This window comes from Lepisma saccharinum, chromosome 18, assembly GCF_977018435.1.
Source record: "Lepisma saccharinum chromosome 18, izLepSacc3.1, whole genome shotgun sequence".
Lineage (NCBI taxonomy): Eukaryota > Metazoa > Arthropoda > Insecta > Zygentoma > Lepismatidae > Lepisma > Lepisma saccharinum.
Genome location: NC_139246.1, coordinates 20,362,276 through 20,386,490, shown reverse-complemented (window position 1 = coordinate 20,386,490; position 24,215 = coordinate 20,362,276). Strand labels below are relative to the sequence as shown.

General features: G+C 38.5%; 1 protein-coding gene across 3 annotated transcripts in view; it reads left to right on the top strand.

Annotated features, from left to right (window-relative positions):
• The window catches only part of LOC146002448 (TRAF-type zinc finger domain-containing protein 1-like), a 51,832-nt gene that overhangs the window by 23,148 nt on the left and 4,469 nt on the right, over positions 1-24,215 (top strand). Inside the window, exons 7-11 of one of the 3 annotated variants that reach the window (XM_083140284.1) lie at positions 2,309-2,377; positions 4,734-4,985; positions 7,926-8,481; positions 14,382-14,511; positions 17,189-17,282. In XM_083140284.1, coding sequence (XP_082996410.1) covers positions 2,309-2,377; positions 4,734-4,985; positions 7,926-8,481; positions 14,382-14,511; positions 17,189-17,282 — 1,101 coding nt within the window. Of the gene's footprint in view, positions 1-2,308; positions 2,378-4,733; positions 4,986-7,925; positions 8,482-14,381; positions 14,512-17,188; positions 17,305-24,215 lie in introns of all 3 variants that reach the window. The other 2 variants (XM_083140283.1, XM_083140285.1) reach the window with 2 other exon arrangements.

Genomic DNA, 24,215 nt, shown 5'->3' with positions numbered 1-24,215 from the left:
TATGATTTTATGAACAAAAGTTACCACCAGATTACATCCAACCGCCTAGCCAAGACCCTGAAACAGTATGACATCAAACTCGTACACAAATCAGTGATAAAAATAGCCAGTGCCCTAAGCAAACACAAGAGATCTTTCGTTTCACCACTTGACAACCCGGGAGTATATGATGCCCAGTGTGAGTGCAACTTGCATTACATTGGCAGATCCATCAATGAACATATTCAACAGCACTTATCCGAATCAAAAATATCACAACCAACTACCAGACTAGAAAAGCACCTCAAGTTTAACAAATGCAGGATCCAAAATGTTTCAGTCAGGCATGCAGCGCACACAATGATTGACACAAAAATTAAAGAGACTCACGCAATTATGCGCTTTCCGCACGAGCTGAATATCGACGGTGGTCAGGCACATCAAGTTTGACTCCCGCTTTTGCAACAATTCAAACCTATCACATGCAGCAGACAAACTGGTTACACCAGCACCTCTAGCGGTAAGCAAGGAAACAACAGGAACCGGAAGTCAACCCAACAGTGAAGCATCGAGTTTCCCAAGTGGATGGTGGCAGAGGCCACCGAAAGTAATAGAACATTCACAAGTAAGTTTCGCGGAAATATTTTTACTACTCACTTCTTCTAATCTAAAAAAGTAGTAGCATTGGGAACAGTGCAATATATTTTCAATTTTTTTAATGTTCACAGTTAAAAAGAATAAAAGGAAAGAGGTTGTGGACCTTGCAGCCCTCCTTCCTTGGGTAAGCTAGTGTTAATTCCTCTTCATTGTTCACATATACTTGTTGATTTTCATCAACAATTTATTTATACCATTACATTGACTGTAACAGAGGTGACATGATTATAAGCTTCAATTTATCAAGTTTTGCTTCAAATTATTCAAGAATTACATCAGAATATGAAAATGCCTCTTACATAATCACAAATACAGTTTTTCCACACATAATTGGTGCAAAGTAAATGGAAATTTTGAATTTTGCATAATTTCCAGGATAATTAGACTGTAAAAGTGTCATTTTAAAGCTCTATTTTAGCGAACCTTGCAAAAGGCCAAAATACTGGGAAAGTATTGGCCAGCATCAGTAAATAAGATCCAACTGATACTTTCTGATAAATACCACTGGTATTGATTGGCTCATACCATACATTGGCATCGGTATCAGTCAACCCTAAATACAACCTTAACTCTTATCAGTAATTTTGCATTTTTGAAAGGAAAGATCTCATTCTCAACTCTTTAATTGATAGACTTTTTCCATTTTCTATGTTAGTACATACTAGGGATGGGACCGATTAATCAGTACTCTATCGGTATCGGCCAATATAGGCATATCGGTTTATCGGTAAAATTACCGATTATTTTACCGATCCGATATATCGATAAATATCTGATAGTTTAGTGCAAAATTCTGCCATTTTTGTTGTAATTTTTATGGATAATCTCCATGCCCTACTTTTTTAAAAAGTAAATGTCTAAGTATGCAATTTCTCTTGCACTGCACTCACTTTGAAACACACATTTTTAAGGAGGTCAATGAACCTTTCAGGTTCTTCCAGGACCATTTCTAATTTTATATCGGATCGGTAGAATATCTGTTATCGGTATCGGTAAATTTTATATCGGTATCGGCCAAAATTCCATATCGTCCCATCCCTAGTACATACCCTTGCTTCAATGCACTGACTATAATTTAGCTTATTTTATTTTTATTCTATATTGTAACAATGTGGATTCAGTTGGAAGATATATGGATTTTTCTGACTTTGTCACATTTGAGCAAGATCACGTTTGAGCAAAGTATTTTATGTTTTAAACTCCTTTGACAAACTGAGAATAGTCCTGGAAATAGGACTGGAGCATCGATAGAAAATTCAGAACAGGAACCACTTGTAAGTGCCCCTTTATAAAATTCAGTTAATTAGTGTTTACCTCCTATTACCACTCTTATAAGCAGTGCAAGATTTGTATCTGAAGCAAGCATAAAATTGAGTGTATTTCATGAAAAGCAGTAATAGGACTCAGTTTTCAGAAAGTTGACATGTGCATGGGAGATATTTGCCACCCTCACCAGTAATTAATGGCCAACAAATTCCATTTCTGTATCACTAGCTGGGACATTTCATATGCAGGTAAAATGAGCAGAAAATCAATTGAAGTCTGAGCTGATTGAACAGTGGCACAGTATCCAAGTTCAAGTCCTAATCAAACCTGCGTATCCCACTAATTAAAATGTTTCCTCGTACAGATGCAAAATGTTCATGAATTTAACAGCTCTTTGTTCTTTTAGATTATCTGTGCTCGTATTTGGCATTTTATATTTTGGCACAAGCATATCAGGAATAACAATGTGCCTGAGGTAGGTGATGGAGATACATTCTCCAGTAGCTGCTAGATATGGTACAGTAAATTTGCTTTTTCAAAATGTAAATTTGTTGTGGTATTAAACTATCAACTTGATGTTCAACTTAAATATGGTTGAATAGTTGAACAGCTTGTATGTGCTGTTCTCAAATATAGATACTGTAGTGTTGTACATGTATGTATGATGCATTACATGTGCATGATGAGATCCATTGTCCTGTGGAAGCCACAGATACCATTGTGAGACAGGCAGCTCATTTTGATACATGGTTTCGCTGTGTGACGAATATAGTGATGAGACCTGAGCAGCCCACAAACTGAAATGTGGCCTGCCTTATGTTTCTTGAATGCAAGGAACTTGAAAACAGCAGACATTCATCCTGAGTTGTGGGAGGTCCCAATTTCTCAATAAGGACATCGGTTAGGAACTTTAGCCGCCAGCCTTCAGACTGTATACAGAGGTTGATCGGGTTATATCCGACCGATATGTAAAGTGTACCTACCCTATGAAAAGCCGTAATGCCACCGCCGGTTGTGTTGTATGGGACCACGAGCATTATGGACTATCGCCCGACATCGCAAATTCCACTGCAACAAACTACGTTGAAGCACATGCATAGGAATTCCATCCCATCCCTACTTACAGACTTTCCATAGGCCAGTGAGGGTGTAGATGTTGGTGGTGCGATGTTTTAACAGTCCAAATGTGCAGAAATCCATTGGACTGGCATTCTATTTGGCTCCTTACAATCGAGGGATGTCTGTCTGATAGATTTGAGCCATAATGGATTCCTGGAAGTAAACAGCATTCACCTTTATGTTTTTCTCCACCTTACATATCTCCAACTTCCCATCATAACCGTATTCAGTGACAATCATGATTCCCTGCGGGAAACTTTTTCGGAACTGGCAGTGAAACTCTGTACATCCCTTGCCAGAGGAGTCATGGTACGTAATTGCCCTAATGTTACCATTACGCATGAAATAAATGTAGGCTTCATCCAATGTTACAACTGTCTTCCATTTTGACTCTGCCAAGTGTATTTCGTACAGTTTGCGGCAGTTGGTCTTCCGTTCTGCAATGTGGCGTGGGAGGAGCTTGTAAACCTGGCCCATACATACGCACCGCAGGCCAAGATGATGTTGCTGACAGTGGACTGTTCCACATTGAAGCTCTGGGCCATGTCACACTGGGGTGGTGGATTCTCGTGGACTGCAATTCGCCGAATTCCATGAAGCACCTCAGGCGACACTTTCGTTGGCAACCTCGAACGGACCCTTTTTGTTGGCGAATGTTTCTGCATGAGCACCATTTGTGTTTGCCTGGCCACGATATCTTTAGCTGTGGTCACTCCAATGGTCAAACCATTTTCCCGACAATGTTTCACTATTCGGTTATACGAAAAATGTGCGTGGAAAAAGTGTCATGGTGTACCCTTCCCAATAGCGGTTAATTTTCGGCAGGATTTCACTAGCACAAACACGATGCTCTGGCAACTGCAAGCTCAGACACAACACTGGTTTCAAAGTTCTGGCACAACTACACAAGTGGCAGCAGCGTTGCCAAATTGGTTGGATATAGCCCGATCAGCCTTCTGTATACGAAAATCTTCACTGCACATGCACGACCAACAGACTAAGGCAACATGTGTAAATGGGCCAGTCCTAGTGCCATGCAAGCAACAAGCAGCAAGTGCAGCTTGTCATAACAGTTTGTTACAACAGGTTGCATTTATTTCTGAAGGTTCATTTCCAAATGACACATGTCACTTTCACCACCTTGCATATCGCTTGTCCCTTTGGTTTGAAAGCTGTCTTAATGAAGCACATGTCAATGGTCATGACAATCAGCAAAGCATCTGACGTGAAAGAAGAGTTGGTCAGAGAGAAGTTGCGTGACATCAGAAGAATCACAATTTTGTTGCTTACCCCCCTCCCCACCTCTTCCCACAAATTTCATCATTATTATTATTTCGCAAGATTGTGTCTGCTTGGAATTTCAGAAATTGTGTACACACGGGTTGTCATAGATGTTCACCAAGGAGTACAAAATAAAATTGCTTTCCAGTGTTTCGCCTCCCTGGTTCCTTTCCATTTCCTGATGAAGAGCCCACGTTGGTTTGAAAATTTGTAAATATTTAAAAGGTACATGTCTAGACAGTAATCCTTGTGCATTTTATGATGTTAATTCAACTCGTGGCATAAGATTTTACCTTGTTTATGATCTTTTACTTGCACCACCTTTAAAATACACAGTGTGTTCCGGCTAAGAACATTGGTTTTTAATTTCTTGTTTTTTAATTCACATGTCTCTTGAAATATTAATTATCTTCATCTTTCTTGATTTGCAGACAGGTTGTCGTCCTGATTTGATGCACAGGCAGAGTCTGACCAATAACCCTCACCCTCAGAGCATACCCGTATGCATGAATAACCAGCAGCCCTCAGAAGAGAATACAATCCTTACTCATTCTCCTCCGCACATACTGAACAATTTGTCCCGTGAAACTGCACCCAGGAGCACATCCCCATCTGATGATTTAGTTTTGCCTTGCGAATTCTGCGGCTCTCTTTTCCCGGCTGAATTCTTACTGCAGCATCAGGTATGTTCATTTTGGTTATATCTAGTGTCTGGATAGTTGTGCACTTAAGATACCTAAAATATGAACTAAATAGGTGCAAAATATGCAAATGAATATGCAGTTTAGAAAAACAACTTAATTTGTTTTGAATGTTTTCTTTCAGCTGCTCCAGAAACCTCATATGATTTCACATGTAACATGTGTAAAAGTTGCAATTTTGAATTCTTCCACACACTCTTGTTTACTGTACACTGCTGTTTTATAAATGAAAGCAAAATTACATTCCTTACAGATCATGATTACAGTTGATTGCAACATGATATCTCAAATTTTCAAGCTTAAAACTCCTCTTTTCAGCAAGAATATTTTCATACTCAGAAAAAACTTGGTGTATACTTCACAAGATCCAATTGGACAATATTTTAAGGCAACAATATTTGACACGTCAAGTTCAAGATCATCTCTACACTGTCCATTGCATTGTTGTTGTTTCTCTCAAAAAGAGTAATTTAGTGTTCCCGTGTGGAGGATGAAAGAAGTGTTACCTCCTTGCTTTGTAAATGATCATGGAGAATAAATAGCAGTAACGGAAGGAAATAGGAAGTTATTTTATTAAGAAGACATAACTCCCAACGCACAATACAATTTTAGTAGTGATTGTTGGCTCTAAAATATGCAAGAAATTTATATATGTGAATCATATATGCATTTGCATATGCAAAATACAGGTGAGCTGTGGTGATCCAGTTGATAGAGCTTCTGGCCTCCATCCGGGAGACCCAGGTTTGATTCCAAGGGTGGCCGATTTCAGGTGTGAATTATTTCAGCAATATCTGCATGGAGCAGCTTTGGGATTCACACAGCTTCAAATAAATGGATACCTGGGGAGTAAAGGCAACTAGAGTGTGATGTTGATCACATCACCTCCACATCCCCCAATGTGCCTGCAGTGAATGTTACAATGTGCAGGGAGTAGCTTTAACTTTACCTAAAGTGCTTTAACACAGTTTGTTCCAGAGATTTAGTTTAGGTATTGGACCAAATTAATTGATTTATGTTCGGTAATTGTTTACAGTAGGGATGTGACTAAGCTGAAAATTTACCGATGCCGATGAACTCACCGATAATTTTTGGAACCGATACCGATGCCGATATTTAACCGATTCTGATACATAAGATTATTAAACAGAAATGGGATGTTATTTTCAGCATGACAAAAATAAATTTGCTATGTACATTTGTATTGCATATCATATGTATATACATATATATTCTCAAAAGATGCGAATGTACATTTGCATCTACAAAAGGTGGTTATGTGAACCTTTAAGAACAACATGGATTCTCAAGAGATTTTACATTAGTACACAAGCAGTTCTTTGAAATGCAAAATGAATTCCTGTTCTTAATGTTGGAAATTTATTGCTGCCAGATTCAACTTCAGAAACACGAGTTTTGGAAGCACTTCAGGAAGTAACCTACTTCTTCTCTTATCACAAATCTGTTCAGCAACAATTTTCTCAGCACTTGCTTCAGGTTTGAATACTCATTTTTGAATTTCCAATACAACAGCAGATTCTGGTTGAGCAATGTACTGTTTTATTTCCGATTTTGAGTTAGGTTGATCCTCTGAATGAGAGTTTGCAATAATTTTATTACAAAAACTCTACAATAATGATGGATCATAACCTAATTTTCAATAAATGTTACAAAACTAAAATATAAAACTTATTAGAAGGTAAAACTCTTAGTATTATCTGTACCGGTTTAAATATCAGATTTTTGCCAATGCCGATATGTCAATTTCTGCCGATTTTTATACATCTGTAATCGGCTTCAGCACATCCCTACTTTACACGTAAAAAAAAATCTCTTAAGGCTCGGCTGGACCTTTGGCATTCGAATGGACGAATTTTTTCAAATTTTCCTCTCCATTCGAAAAACCTCTTGGGTATTTCAAAATATGAAAAATTACATACGCTTACAATTGCTTCTAGAGCATTGACGTGAATTTTCGTGTAGTTTTCTTTCACTGTTGTCTAGTCACGAAACTATTGATAAAATCTAGTCACGAAGCTATTGATAACATCTAGACAGCAGTGAAAGAAAACTACACGAAAATTCACTAAATGCTCTAGAAGCAATTCTAAGCGTATGTATTTTTTCATATTTTGAAATATCCAAGAGGTTTTTCGAATGGAGAGGAAATTTTGAAAAAAATTGCCCATTCGCATGCCAGAGGCCCACCCAAGCCTTAAATCGTAGCATATGAACATCTATTGTCATTTATTATTTGGGCACTTCTGCACTACACTACGGGGGTCACGGGTTTGATCGCCCATGGAGGCATATTGTACATGGTTCACATCCCACTTTAAACTGTATGTCCAGTTCAAATTAACCTATCTGAGCATAAAGTGGACTTTAAAAAAACTTTGTGCTCCACATAGTATAATACCCATTAAGGGAGATTCATGAACAAAAATTACTTTAATGTATAACTTACATGCCTGTAACCAAGATGTGTGACATGGTCATCCCTTCTCTAAACATGTTTGTAAGCAAATGAATACTCATGCTTTTATGTTTCAATGAATGAAAACTTTATTACTCAAATATATTAAAATAAATATTGATACTCAGGTGTGAAAGTTTTACAAATCAAATGCTTAACATGTTTTTCCTATCAAATATATCTGATTCCAAACTCTGAAATACATTTCAAAATAATTTTTCATTTGGGTACATTTTTGCCATTTTATATTTGCCAGTACACTTATCAGTTACTGCTTCCTGTAAAGAGCATATTACTTCTGTAATTTGTTTTGAAAATTCCATGTGCATATTGCATAGGAGAGCGACTGTGATTATTTGGCAAACCAACACTGAAATAGGCCCAAAAAATTGAACCTTTTTGTTAATTGCTACTTCACAAAATAAATTAATACTTTTACATTTCAGATTATCTGTGACTTGAATGAGAATGCCTTGTCTGTGAACAACGTGACTCCCGAGCCACGCGTCAGAACACGAACTCGAAATCTGGTCGGATCTCCACCATCCCACGATACGTCACCAGCGTCACCCTTGCGACGAGTTGTTCACCACCAACCGGATCCACACTTATTTTCGTTCGCATCCAATTCCGATAATTTTCTCATGCGAGAGAGCAATGGTTTGTCAAACTCTGTCGAAGGAAACAATGAACTTGTAAATTTTGATCTCCAATTTGAGAAAAATGTTCACAAACCTGGTGTGGAAGAACAGTTGCATAAAGTAAGCAACCATAAATGCGACGTCAACAAGAAATTGGCTGTGCAAGGCAAACCTGTGATACAAGAGGAGAGGCCTATAGTGAGGCCAAGGAGGAGCCACCCATTATTCCCACGCAGACTTTCCGAAGAAAACTGTTTAGAAGAGAGCAATAGTTACTTGAATGAAATGCGTGCATCGCTCAATCCAGCAACAAGACCTCTTCTTAGCAAGAAAGATACAAATTTGCCAGTTCACCATGTGGGTTAGTTAGTTTTTACTTATTACTCTAGCTTTAAATTTTATTGTAATGTATCATGGTAGAATCGTGGATCGATTGTTAGTTCATTTTGTCCATCACTTCAGTGTGTCCTTTAAGGAAAATAAATGTGTGGTTGTAGCATAAACAAGGCTATTCCAAGAGAGATGGATACAGAAAGCTTCAGTTTTTTTCTCTGTTGCTTGCCACCCAGTAACTTAGGCATTTAGGCACCAGGTGACAGCAATGTGCCAACTGTATTTTGTATTCTCGGTATCTGTTACTATTGCCAAATGGTACTTTTTCATGAAATCTGGAGAAGACCATCCCTCCTGCAATTTCATTTGCAAGTGGATCTCTATCTTTCTTTTGGCCCAAGAAGATTGTGAAACATTGGAAATCTTGTAGGGAGAATTCACACCAAAGCAAGAAGTGACAAGAAACATGTCATTTGGGGGGCGGAGGGAAAAACCACATTCCACAATGTAGTGGCATTACAGGCTGCACAAACCTGAGTTCAGTTGGTGAAATTCTCAAGCAACATGTGTCACCTGTAGTGATGGGTCGTTCTTGAACGAGTCGTTCAAAAGTAACGACTCTCTCTTGTGAGCGGTGAACGACTCGTTCACCAGAATTGAACGACACGTTCAAAGAGTCGTATGTGTGCCACGACTCCTCCGCCCGCCAAGCAACTATTATTCCATTATTCCCTCTCCTTTCCACGAATTTTGCGAGGAAGGCGCATGCGAAAGTGTATACTCGCCTGGCAGCCGGAATTTTTGAAAGAAAGCAAGTCGATTCTGCGGGCAGCAAATGGGGACTGGAGAGGAGAGGGGGGGGGGTCCTCTCTGTTCCTTTTCCCTACCCCTAGTTGAGTAAAGCTGGCTGAAACGTTCCGTGTACGATGAGAGGGGAAGGAGCATGCTCGCGAGTCGACTCTTTCCTTCGTTCAAAGAGTCGTGGCACACTTTAGCGACTCTTTGAACGAAGGAAAGAGTTGACTCGCAAGCTCGCGACTCGCGAGTGTTGTTTGCAGAAAGAGAGCGCGCAACCTCAGCCCATGACGGGCAGCGAAGAACAGCCAACAAATTTGTCCTGTAGTTTCAAGTTCGGCCAAACCATTAGCGCTAAAATTACAAGAAATTAAATGTTAGTAAAAATATTAGGGGAGTCTTGTAAAAATTTTGGGAAGGTGTTAGGCACAGACCTCTTGATTACAATATTCCGATTAGCCTATTTTGAGTTGTTGTTGTTTAAGTCCACTTTATGTGCAGATAGGATAGTCGGGACTGGACCTACAGTTTAAAGTGGGATCCGAACCTCCACTTTGTATTGGACACGACCCCTTGATTACCGGCGACGTTATCACTACGCCATCGGGGAGACCCGATTAGCCTATTGGAGCATAAAAGTGGACTTAACAATTTTTGCCAAGCAGACCATTTTAATACATGACAGCATTAACCACTATGCTATTAGGATGAATCAGAAAAGGGGGGCAGTAATTTATAATTTGCAACACAAAATACTTAGTGTGGAAAGCGATTGTTACTTTTAATTATTTTCTAAAGCGCCGGCCTCCATGGTGGAGTGGTTAGTACACCTCATTACTCATCCTGATCTTCGCGATTACCCAAAAAAGTGACAGAAAAGCGAAGTAAAATAAACCAAATCAATCAACCAATCATTATTTTCTAAAGCAAGATCAAAGACAATAAACACCTTTTGTTTTCTGTTACTCCAAATCCAAAAATGACGTAATACAAGCAGCAAGCACAAGTTCAAATGATAAACCTTTAGTGAAAATAACAAACATGTATTAAAACAAAAATTATAACTTACAATTTTTTATATTCAGTTAAGAATTACCTAATAGAACAAACCACATGATAATGAATTAATTATAAGTGGACTCGTGAAATGAAGGTCTTTTTATATTTGAATACTACATTATGTTCTGTTTTTCTGATTTTTTTAATAAAGAACCTGAGAGAAACACACGTTCACACACGCAGTTATACACAATTTCTTATAATCCGATCTATAATGGATATTCAATTTGTTATAACATTAATTTAATATATTTTGTGTAATACAAGGAACAAATTTGAAATTATGCGGGGAACGGTGGGGATTTCCCCTCGAACGATCATATCATGCAATTTCCCAATACAATCGCTCTCTCTTTCTCTCTGTATGCATGTGTACATACATATACTTACATATTATACACGTGAGATTAGAAGATTAAAATTTAAATCACATTGGAATGATAACGTTATTAGAGACGAATCACAAATTTACACCAATAGAAACACAGCATTATATACAAAATAAAAGTAAAACACAAATGAAAAGCAAAGATAAATATGAAAATTCAGTGCGCAAAATCATTGCAAAACAAAAATGCAATCAATAAAATTAATATTGACAAAACTAACTCAAGTATTCTATAATGTATGCCGGCGTGGTTAGCACATCAAGGGTCTCGAGAAATATAGTTTAAGGGATGTAAGGGATGATCCTTCCACGTAGTACACCCAATTGTCAACCTCACTTCCACATAGTACACCCTGGACTGCATCTTGCAGACTAACGAGGCTCTGGCGTCTATACCTACGGCCAGTATAATTTTCGTAGGAATGTGTGTGTGTTGTCCTGTGTTTTGTCCTTATGTGTGCTGAGTGCCTTTACAGCCTCAGCTTTTAACCGGTCAGATTATTTTAATATTTTAGTTACTACAGGACATTACAGTTATGTTATTTTAGTTCTGGTAAGGGGCTGGATCCCGTATAAAGTGAAGGGTGCAAAATAGCCTAAGTGACGCACACAAAATTTTAAATTCATATTCAATCATAGCCTTTAGTATAAAACAGAGATGTGATGGGGAGGGCCGGCCCCCGTGGCGGAGTGGTTAGCACATCGCGGCACGAGGGCAGGGAGTCCTGAGGCCGATATTCGGTGGAAACACATAGCGGCTCGGGATACCACTTTTGCCCAGGCTTTGCTCTTCTGCCACTTTGGCTAATCGCGAACATGAAAATCAGTGATGATATAATGAAATTGATGAAGTGACACTCAATTCCGAGATTCCTCTTAGCGCACTGTTCTAACCACTCCTCCACAGAGGCGACTGAAATTGTTGGAAGTGAATCAGTTTCACAAGTAGCAGGACATTACAAAATCGCAATGAAAACAGGGCCAACCCTTCCAAAGTTGGTGAGATGATGAGAGACACTCTGTGTAAAATGTATTGTCCGAGAATCTTGTCTCATTGGAGTAACGATACCGATTTATGCTTTGAAATCGATAAGCGAACAAGACCAGACAGGTGTTTTTAACTTGAAATCAAATCGCGAACAAGATATGCATTCTCATTCACGAGTTGAAACGATGTGCCAAGTCATCTTGTCTCACCACGATACTCGATCGAGTTGCTCTTCCGCTTCGTGCACATGTAAACCTTTTAATTTACACGTTCAATTTTATTTATCCAAGAAAACAAATCTGTTAACATGAGAATGAACAGAAGAAATAAGCTACTAATTATTTTCCCATTAAGGAACAAACAAATTTTAAAATGCTATAATTTCTTATAAATTAGCATGGAGTAATTATATTTTATAATTTATTAATTCAATTTTAATATTTTAACTGCCTAACACGCTTTGTTGTATTTTATGCATCTTTTATACCTAAGTACTTAGTATTGACAGCGAGGATGAATGAATTTTACGTACTGATAAGCTAATCGGGACTGGATCTACAGTTTAAAGTGGGATCCACAAGGTATCGTTACAAGGCAACGACGGAGGATGGATGGTGATTAGAGTAATTGACAAGAGGTTAAATACAGATTACCACTCATCTCTGGGCTGGGGTTCGAACCCGGAACTTTCGGTGTCAATAGGCTTACTTTGAGGAGGGCGACACCACTTATCTGTCACTCCAAGATTATTTCAAGCTGGCCAACATAGAAACCAAGAAACAAAGAACATGCACCATGGAGTATGTTTTATTTATGTTATTCAGCCATCCTTTCATTCCTTGTTAAATCCTGGTAAGGAAATCGCTTCCTGTCTCGGATTCGATCCTCGGTGGAGGCACCTTGCCCAGTGATTTAGACCCCAGTTTAAAATGTAGCTTCAATCCCGATTAGACTATCTGAGCATAAAGTGAACTTTAAACATTGTCTGACAAAATCGTTTTCATAGGACGTGAAATATTTCATTAACATTAACGTGTAAATATTTTACTAATGAAAACAGCATTAAAGAATAAATATAGAAGTTTAATCATAAATCTCATCGTACATGATACTGCAAAAAAGCTTTTATTGAATGACTGCAGAATTAGGAACAACTACGTAAGATGGACATGGGTCATGTTCACGAGTGATATAAACAGCTGTTGGCCATCTGCGGTGAGCCTACGTGTTAAGGTGTTTTACTAGTAGAAAGCAACATTAAAAAAAATACATATGTATAATTTGGCCCGCTTTATAGAAATTCGATCATACATTATGATATTGGCAGAAACTTATATTGAATGACTGTAGAACAACAAAAAGCTATGGACATGGATATGGGATGGACATGGATAATGTTCAAGAGCGATATATATTTCTTAAACACAGCTGTTAGCCATCCGCGGAGAGCGAGCGGGTGGATCCTACTTTAAACTGTAGATCCAGTCTGCTGGCAAGACTGCCGCACCCGCACCTTGTGTAAGAGAGCTCGCGACTCGCGAGCGAACGATGAGTGAGGAGAAGAGTCGCTAAGGCGAGCGAGTCGTTAAGGTGCTTAATGACTCTTCGTGCCGACTCGCGAGTCGTGAACGATGAGGGAGGAGAAGAGTCGCTAAGGCGAGCGAGTCGTTAAGGTGCTTAATGACTCTTCGTGCCGACTTGCAAGTCGTGAACGAATGATGGGGAAAGAGTCGTGGGACTGTGCTGTGACTCTTCGTGCTGTTTCAAGAGTCGTGAACGAGCGATGCTCGTGGAAATGCAAGCATGTGTCGCAGCGCAGATCTGGAGTGCATTTTGTTGCGATATTAAAACCAGTGATCGAATGCAAAAAAGGAAGAATATGTAATGCACGTTATTACTAATAAAAGGTTGATATAATTATATAGCATTTCTGTGTATGCTATCGTACTGCATAATTTGCATTATCCGCAGTATGAAATGTAAACTGAAACAAGATACAAATATAGAAAATCTCACTCATGAGACAGAGTAATGAAAACAAGTATGTGCAATAAATTTTGTTTGTGTGTGTGTGTTTACTGTTTACACATATATGTATATCCACACACATACAGAATCGTATTTGTATTTTTCTTATTTTATGCCGCTTTACTTCAAATTTTAAGTAATCGCGACGATGAGGATGATGCGTGATGATATAGATGAAGGGACACTCGTAAAGAATATCCTTGCCCAGACCGGGACTAGAACCCGGGAACTTCTGTGGCAAGATCAAATGTCGATTACTTCAGAATCTAGGCCATCTAGTCGGCTACACGCACACACACATGCACAAAAATGCAATACAATTTATTAATCTTGAAGGACGTACGTTGTGTTCGTTTACTTAAATACAATCATCTGCTTCAACACCTACCCCCTTCCCCCCTCTTCAGGCATGTGTTTCGAGAAAAAGAAACTTGGCGACTCTTTTGAACAACTCTTCTCAGTGAGCGAGCGCTCATGAGTCGACTCGCACAAATGAACGGCTTGAACCCATCACTAGTCACCTGTTGCTTCAGTGTGAATTATCCCTTAAAGGTGTTTTATTTCAAGGTTGTGTACAACAAAATGTATCAAGAGTGCAACTCAAAATGTAACTTTGTATATCTTCATTGTCAAAATTTGTATTTTATTGTTGTTATTATTATTTGTACAGTGCCTCGTGTGAATCAAGTAAAACCAGTGAATGGGAATCGTGGGAAGATCCTGCGTAGTGTACAGCCCAGTGATGTATCTTGCTCAAATATCTCCAATGAAACAAGGCTGTCTCAGGAAGCTGCCGCGGGGTATGTTGTGCTTAAAAGGAAATGAATATGTATGATAATCCTGCATACAGTATTTATTAATAAATTATAAAAATGGTAAGGTAAACTATCTGACTGAAATAAAGGTAATCTCGGCATATATTAATTGATTGGTCAACATAGGCATTAACCTTTAGCACAGAAACCGGTACTGACAGAAGTTTTCAAGATTTTACATTTTCAGTGTGCAGTGGTGTACCAAAATATGTAATGCCTTCTCTTATGCTGTAGTGGTAACGTCATCGCCTTGTAATTAGGGATCCCAGGTTTGATACCTGGTGGAGTCGCATAGTGGTTTGGATCCCACTTAAAACCTAGGTCCAGGTCCCAATTAGCCTTTCAGTGCATAAAGTGGACTTGAAAACAAAAACAAACCAAAATTTGTAGGACAACTAATTACTGTAGGCATGTTGTCTCCTTAAAAAGAATCAGAATCTTTCAGGAAGAGAAATTTTGGAATTTCCTTCCCCTTCAAGCACAGTAAGAAGATGAAGAAAATTTAAATTGTACACAATAATTTCCCCCGTACTGAACTTCTGTGCCCCTCATAACAAGAACAAAACAAAGTGAATGTAAAGATTCTAAAATGGCATATTGTTGAAAATTGTGTGATAAATTTCACACACAAAACTGGTTTCATAAAGTAAATGTCAAAATATACACTTAATTTCTAATGCAGAACTTACTGGAGCCACCTCTTACGTACAGTAATTAAGATATAGACCGTTCTTCGGATCATTAACTATTTTATTGGATCCATAAAATTTTGGTTATTGGTATCTGTTATCTTTATATCACTACTTTATCAGTATCAGAAAAATAGCATTTCAGTCCATCCCAAATATACAGGTTGTCACCATATAAACAGACAAATTTTACAGTGTGCATAGGAATATCAAACAACTTTCCTTAGTATATTGAGGCCTTATTTTGACAACATAAGCTGAGAAAATGATGCATGCAGCCCAAATTCATGGTTTCCATTAACAGTTCCATTTTCTATAAAATCAATATTAAAATTTTAGACTGTGTAGCGAGTAAAAGGAAAGATTCTTAAGTGTGAATGCCACTTGTCAATTCAGAAGATTTTTTTCCATTGTAAAAGCATAAAATATAGGATAATCAACATTAGTATGGATGCTGATATATACATGCTTTAAAGGGGGAAGTATTAAATCATGCTGGCATGACAATGTTTACTTATGGCACTATTGATTTTAAATGTTTCCCGATGGAAAAAATAAAACAACGACAGTTGCAACCATGAATCTGTATATATAAACAGGATAGAAAATTCTGTTTTCGAAGGGCTTGTAGTGTTGATATGAGGCTAGCACAGGTAAAATGTTATAAAAATGGTTTGTCTAGATGTCTGCTACATTCTATGAAAATTTGTGTGTTACAGTTACACACTATACAGTAATCCCCCAACTTACGTAATACGTAAATTAGCAGTTGCATAATAAATCTCGAAAATTACAACTACTAGCATGTATGAACATGTTTGCAGCTTTTGCATCTGTGATATCCATTGCAGTGTGCAACGACATACTGCAATGGATGTCAGTTTGTTTTTGTATTATTTTATATTAGGGATGGGCCAATATGAAATTTTGGCCGATACCGATAAAGTAGCAATATAAAATTTACCGATATCGATCCGATATAAAATTAGAAATGGTCCTTGAAGATCCTAAAAGGTTCATTGACCTCCTTAATATATGTGTGCTTCAAGGTGACTGCAGTGCAAAAGGAATTGCATATTTAGACATTTACTTTTTTAGAAAGTAGGGCACAGAGATTATCCATAAAAATTACAACAAAATGGCAGAATTTTGCACTAAATTATCACATATTTATCGATATATCGGATCGGTAAAATAAGCGGTAATTTTACCAATAAACCAATATGCGTATATCGCCCGATATTGATTGAGTACCGATTAATCGGTCCCATCCCTATTTTATATATTTTTCATACTTTTATAGTTTATATCCGAGTAAATACTGCTGCATGATGTTTCATTTATAAAATAATACTGTGTAAATAATATACATATATGTATATTAGGGATGGGACCGTTTAATCGGTACTCTATCGGTATCGGCCGATATAGGCATATCGGTGTATCGGTAAAATTACCGATTATTTTACTGATCCGATATATTGATAAATATCTGAAAATTTATTGCAAAATTCTGCCATTTTGTTGTAACTTTTATGGATAATCGCCATGCCCTACTTTCTAAAAAAGTAAATGTGTAAATATGCAACTTCTTTTGCACTGCAGTCCCCTTGAAACACACATTTATTAAAGAGGTCAGTGAACCTTTCAGGTTCTTCAAGGACCATTTCTAATTTTATATCGAATCGGTAGAATATCAGGTATCGGTATCAGTAAATTTTATATCTGTACTTTATCGGTATTGGCCAAAATTTCATATCGGCCCATCCCTAATATATATACATACATATAATAATAATAAATATTGCAGATTCTTACGAAGTTACACTTAAGCAATTTACAGATTTGACTTACGTAAAATTCAAGTTCCATAATGGTTTAAAGAACACATTACTTACGTAACTGAGGGGGTTACTGTATATATAGTATGAAATGTGCATACAGAATTTTAAAACAATACAATTTTATTTCAGATTTGTTAACTACCATGGTTCCCAGCCCTCTCGACATCCAAGGATGTCATTGTCAGGTGGCAGTGTAGCAACTGGAGCTGTTCCAAAGCAGAAGGCAGGGAAACTTCCAGTAGTCCGTGTGTAACGTTTACTAATATTATTAACTCAAGAGCATGCGTGCTGATGTGGCCTGAATATTAATTTTCATTAACGATTAGAAATTGTACAGGGTGATTTGTTTGAGATGTCAGAAAAGAAAACCATTATATGTAAGAGATTAATGTATATATCTCTGAACAATTTGTTGTAATATAACAGAAGGGATGTTTCAATAGAGTGGAGATTTACAGACCAGCTGCATGGCGCTAGCATGCATGGTAGACAAAGATGGTGACATTGCAAGAGTGCTCACAGTGTGTTGTACGTATTACACTTTTCGAGTGTTACGTGTCATGTTGAGTGCTAATGTGGTGGTACACAAAACTTGTGACTTTCCTACATGTGTGTGTACAGGGTGTCTACCAGTCAAGAAATCAACAGGTAGGTCAAGAAAGTCAAGAAATTATGCTTGTGGTCAAGAATTTTTTAATATTTTTATAGTATAGTGAATTTACATTGCTATATTCCTGTACTGGGATTTGATAAAATTGAATATTTGGAAGTCTAAAATTGTATTGAGTTGTGTTGAAGATTTCTTCACTTTGTTTCTTAAGAATTAAATTCTTGTGTGCATGAAGTTTTGTAAAAATATTAATTAATGTGCCTATTCCCCACCCAGGATGAAGTCTGAGGCATTAATTTTTACATGCATTAATAATTAAAGCAAGTCTAAATGTCTGGTTAGTACAGCTTCAGTGTTTATCTTAACCAGCCTTGTGGTAGGGGTTTTTCAATGAATAAAAATATCTATTTTCTTAATTTCCAACTATACTTAAGTAGGGGGCGAAGATAAGTAAATGTTAAGGGAAAAGGGGGGGGGGAAGGTCAAGAATTTTGGATTTGTTATTTTGGTAGACACCCTGGTGTACCATTAACAGGAAATAACTTAAAATATTTTCTTGTCTGTAACGGTTTACTTTTCTGACATCTCAAATGGATCACCCTGTATATGTAGACTTGCATTTTTCATGCGTGAAAGGAACTTATGAATATAGTAGTTATTAACTAGAGTTAATATTGCTTTGAATCAGTACCAGTGCTGATAATCTTATTAATTCATATGCTTGTAGTCACGAGTAAATTGCTGATGTTGGGGATTTCCTGAAAAATATGCTGAAATCTATAAGTTAGGGAGCACATCACGCTGAAGCAACAAGCAACACATGTTGCTTGAGATTTTCACCAATCGAATGCAGACTTGTGTGGTCTGTCATGCTGGTATGGTGTTACAAGCTCTTTGTGAACACCATCCATATCAATTGATTCTGATACATCAATATTTGGGGTATCTCTGGTTATAACTGTAAATTTGGAATTACTATCAGTATGATAGTCACCCACAAAGGAAGGTGCAAGCATAGTGTGTGTCCAAGTTTTCATTTACTTTGTTTTTCACAAGAAATGAAATGGGGATATCACAAAGCAGATAACCAGTCCATTCATATAAATCTTTAAAGCAGAGTAAAGAAGTAAAATGAAAGTATTTGTTAGCAACATTTTGCATTGTAGATTGAGGTCTTAAAAAAGTGATTCAATTATCATTATTATTATTATTATTATCATAGATTTTGCATGCTTTTCACTAACTTTAGAAAAGACTGAAAATAGAAGCTTGCAAGTAATGGGACTTTTCAATCACGTTTTGTTTTGCTGTGCTATAATTAAGAAAATAACATTAATTGGAAGAAATATTCAGGTCAGCATTTTTTTATTTTGTGGGCGATATTAATTATAATAATATTAACGTTGTATTACTGATAACATATTGTAGATTTGTGGGTGTTATTCACTATTAAAGGAAATAAATACATTAAATAGTATTGATTAATGTAACTACTTACGTGAGTGAGTATGGAGTCTTATTAGGACAACGTTTCGGAGGTCAGACTCAGTGCCATAGCTGCCGCCCCCGCAACTGGTTCAGAGAGACCAGTTTTGGGTACTCCCTCCCCAATATCCTTGTCATACTCGCCCCATCTTATACGCATGCTTCTTCCGGTCTGTCCTATGTATTCTTTGCCACATTCGCATTCTGTCGTATAGATTCCATTTTGTTCTTTTGGAATTCCCTGCTCCTTCCCCCCTTTTTATATTCAGTGAAATGTTTTTCAATGTTCCGGGTGGCCTTCTTACCACATTTTATACCATATTCTCTTACAGTTTTTTCTATTTTTTCCGATAGCCCTTTATAATAAGGGATTCTGACAAAAAGATCCTTATTAATCAAATTCCCTACCTCAGCATCCTCCTTTGCATTCCCATTAGGGTCGTTGGTGTTCTCCCATTTTATGATCCTTCGTGCTTTTCTAGCTACCTTATTCATTTCTTGATTTGTATACCTATTTTTTAAGCCTACCTCCATTATCCATGAAATTTCTTTTTCTTTTTCTATTCTTTCGTTGCATAGCCTTTCTGCCCTGATGAAAAAAATTAAGAAAAAACATTTGTCTTAATCCTTCCAGAGTGTTCAGATTTTTTGTTGATATACAAGTAACCAGCTAGCAGTTTATGGAAAACCCCTGTTTTTATTCCATTATCGGTTTTTGTGATACTTAAGTTTAGAAAATTAATCTTCCCATCGACGAGGTTTTCCCTTTAGTGCACCGGAAGAAAGCTTGAAACTTGGCATGCACGTAGCTTTCATGTATACGCTTCAATTTGGATGTGGGAACACGTCGAGAAATCATTGTTTCCCCCCAAATTGAATGAAATTCAAAATGGCGGCTAAAACAAGTGTAACTTTGCTGCAGACATTGACACTGCAAGGTAATATAGGTGTCCACATATATGTTTTAGAGTACTAGGAATCCATTTGAATTATCAGATTTGGTATACAATTACAAAATGGCTGCCAAAATCCAAGATGGTGGCTGAAAATTCTATAATTTGCTTCTAAAGTACAACAAAATTTATGTTTAGCAGCAAATTTGGGAACTTTTGGCGGTCATCTGTAATTTTGGAAGCCATTTTGAATTTAAAGATGGATGCCGAAAACCAAGATGGCCACCATCATCACCTTACATTAATAACACAAAACAGTCTTTAAAGTACAAATATTTAATGCTACAGGAATGTTACAACTGGTCTACAGTATACATACAAAGTTTACAATATATTTCTATGCCACTAAATGAACGTTGATTCCTATGGCAGGAATCGTCCTCAAACACACAATGGCCCGTACATGGAAGGCCTGACTGTCTGCACAGACAACGACCTCTAATTCAGCTTTTGCAGGAACACTTTGTGAGCTCCTTCATTGAGGCATTGGTTCATTCTTTTGTAGTCCAGAATGGAACCCAAACACTACCTTCCTTCTTCCATCCCCAATCCTCGAAGTTGGAATATTCTGGATTTGCAACCAAACTCTGTTCCCAGATAAATCCCACCTGCAAACATGCTCGTTTAGTATGCTGTAGAAGTGCAGCGAATGTCGGTGGTAATCTGTCCATTACCCGTCCCCGGACAAACAGCACCTTTCTTGCTTGGTCGATATCATCCAAGTCGCTTGCTTGGTCGATATCATCCAAGTCGCTTGTGATGTTATAAGTCAGGATAATGTACCTCGCGAGAAGTTTCAAATGATGTTCCTCAATTGCTTGTGTAGGCTGTGATAACTCTTGGAATACTTCGGTGACTTCAGGAAATGACTTCCAAGTTTTCCACAATGACTTCTTGCCCTTTCCACAGAATCCAGACACGATATCACAACCCGTAAATGCGTGGAAGAACAACATGCTACTGCATCTGTTGGGACCAAGCCTATTCACGAGTTCGTGAACGGCGATAACATGTAAGGCTTTTCCGACACCGAAAGAAATCCAACATTCTTTCAGGTTCATTTTCTGGAGCTCAACAAACAAGGAAACTGCAATGACAACCACATCCGTATCCACAGTTCTAATTAGAATGTGTGCGTTACCTTCCTTCACAGCATGAAAGACATGAAGGAAGAGTATTGAATCAACTTTTTCTTGTTTAGACTTGAGAGAGGACACGTCTGCATTTCCGTTACTCACAACTTCCTCCCCTCTAATGACGAAAATTGTTTTCACATGCTGCACTGTCTGGAGGCCGTCGGCTAGGAAGTTAAATAGTTCAACCTTGTTGTTACCGATGAACGAAGAAACTTTTACCAGTTTCTTGATAGCTTTCCTGCAGGTGTGACCCATTGACGAAGTCCTGTTCCACGCTTCTCTTGTGTACAGTTTTTGAGGCTTTCGTCAGGATAGGCATCAAAAACGACATGTACTCGATTTCCCTGCTGGTTTGTAACGTACTTGATGAAAGTGTTGCGGTAATCGGTGAATGTCACGTTTGTGCCCGGCTTTATCATTTGGACAAAAGCAGGCCCATCCAAGAACACTGTGATTATATCTACGGATAAATTCCCATCACGAGCTTCAGTATTTTCTTTACAGTTATGTGGCTCGTCTGTGCCCAGCGCATCTTCATCTCTTCCTCTTCTTCGTTGAAACATTTGAGAAGTTCAGATTTTACTACTAGTGGCCGCGGTGGCTCAGTCGGTAACGCGTCTGACCACCATGCTCAAGGTCCCGGGTTCGATCCCCGGCCGGTTCAAATCCGGGAACTTTTCTAACGGTGGAAGCGGCCCCGGCGCCCACCCAGCGTCGAATAAAATGGGTACCTGGGGGGAAACCCTGGGGGGTAAAGGCGGTCAGGGGCATGATGCTGATCACATCACCCCCACTCACGACCGGATCAAGAAAGTGTGGGGCGTTACCCCCACACCCCCTATACGCCTTCATGGCATGGTGCTATGCACAGGGGAACACTTTACCTTTACCTTTTTATCAGATTTTACTACTGGTCTCAATTTTCCTGTCTCCGAGAGGGACGGAGGGAATGGCTGGTTTTCATTTCTAAAAAACTCGTCGATATCCCCCTGCCTGTGCTGACAGGCAGAGTACAGTTTGGAAAATATGGCAGCGTCTGTTTTTTCCATAGTAAGTTTTATCGGCTGTTTTAACTTAGGAGGAACTGTGCCGCCAAATATGTTCGCATTGTTTCCCTTGATGGGGTTGAAGATGGAAACCTTTCTTGAAATGATTTGATCTTCCATGTATTTTGAATATTGCCAAGACTTGTCAATGATCTCATACATTCTTCAGCTGTTTCTCCAGCAATGATGCGAGAATCTATAGATTGTAATTCATCATCCAATAGTGGATTATCCATTTCCAAAAGTGCAGATACAAGATATTTAACATGTTTCTGGAACCTTTTCTGGTGGCTCCGGTTCTTCGTAATGGCCTTCATCATTATCTTCATTGCCGGAATAATTTCTCAGTGATCTTTCGTACTCTCGTAGCATGGAAGCTATCTCAGGCCCAGCAATCATCCAGCAGCTGCATCCTCTGTTAGCCCCACTGCACCTCCTCTGGTCTTGACTAGCTTGTTTTCCTGCTCATGACCCTGGTCAAGCACAATCGAGGAGAAATGTGCATTGGATTTCTTGACTGAATTTCCCAGAACTGAATGCATCGTAAACTTCAGGGGCGATGATGGAGAGTAACTCCATATCACGGATGTGCACAGGTACCCATCTGGCATAATTTGTGTGATCAACAGCTAAGAACCATTGAGCCATGGCCTTCAATGTCTGAAGGTATAGGCAAAAGTTCGAAGAGCGGATAGAGCGTACAAAACTAGCTCTCAACACTTCCAGACGAAGATTCATATGCCAGTAGTAGAATGCGGCTGAATCTGCCGATTGTTGTTTCCAATTCTCGTAATCAAGCTGCCTGTCTGGATTATCTGCTTTGTAGGCATCATAGGCGAGCATTGAGGGAATATGCAAAGTGATTGAGATAACTTCATGAATGTATCGGGCCCGTCTTGGATGACAGGTTTTAAAAAATGACTGAGCCTTTCCCTCGCCACACACTTCGGCATTTGTCAAGGCTGAAATAATACCTGATTTTTCTAGTAAATCCCCAATTACAATCATAAAAGTTCATCTCGATGTGGAAAGCACCCATCATAAGCACAACCTTGTGTTGGCTGTATTGCTGTTGGTTATTCCATTGAAAGATCTTTCCAAGAGCGTAGAGACGTTGATCCATGGTGATTACTGTCGCTTGATTTGGGTTCACAGATGCAATGGTTTTCTGCACGTTGCAAATAATGTGCTTCACAACGGCAATTGAATGAGAAGGATCTGGAAGAAGGGGCAAGATAACAGACATTGAAACCCCTTTCGCTAAGTGCTGTTGAGATGAATGATAGGCAGCCCATGAAATTGCTTGGGGTTTCTCTTGTTCCACTGCATCCCGGACATGCTGAAGCCATGCATCCTCAACCTCCCATCTCAGCATCTAGATTTACTGTGAAATTGAACAAGACACTCTCAGGAATGGGAGATATCTCTGGTTCCTTTTCTTTCATGGTATAAGGAGCGACATCAGTAAAATGTTGGTAAACTTTTCACACACAGTGATGATGAGATTCCACTGAACTCTCGTATCGGGAGTAGACATCGATGCATTATTTCGGAGCCTTGATCTGGATGCTGAACAATACTGATCGATGTTCCATGAAGAGCACCTTCCCCAGTCACAGACAATGGATTGTGATCAAAGTTGTCGAAGGCAGCTGTGCAGAAAACAGGCTGATTGCAAAGCTAGTGGGGAAACAATCCCTTCATTTTCATAAATCTGACACGCAGCATCAGATACTTGCTTTGAGCACTGTAGAACACGATTGTATGATACTGAGAGTCCATGTCTGGTGTGTGTGTGTGAACAAGCAGTCAGACATAAAGCGCCAATGGAGACTCTCGTTTCGTTGTATGACGGCGAACATGAGTCCCTGGTGTACATGGATGTTTTGTAGCGTTGAACATAATGAACATAATAAGTTGAGCAAT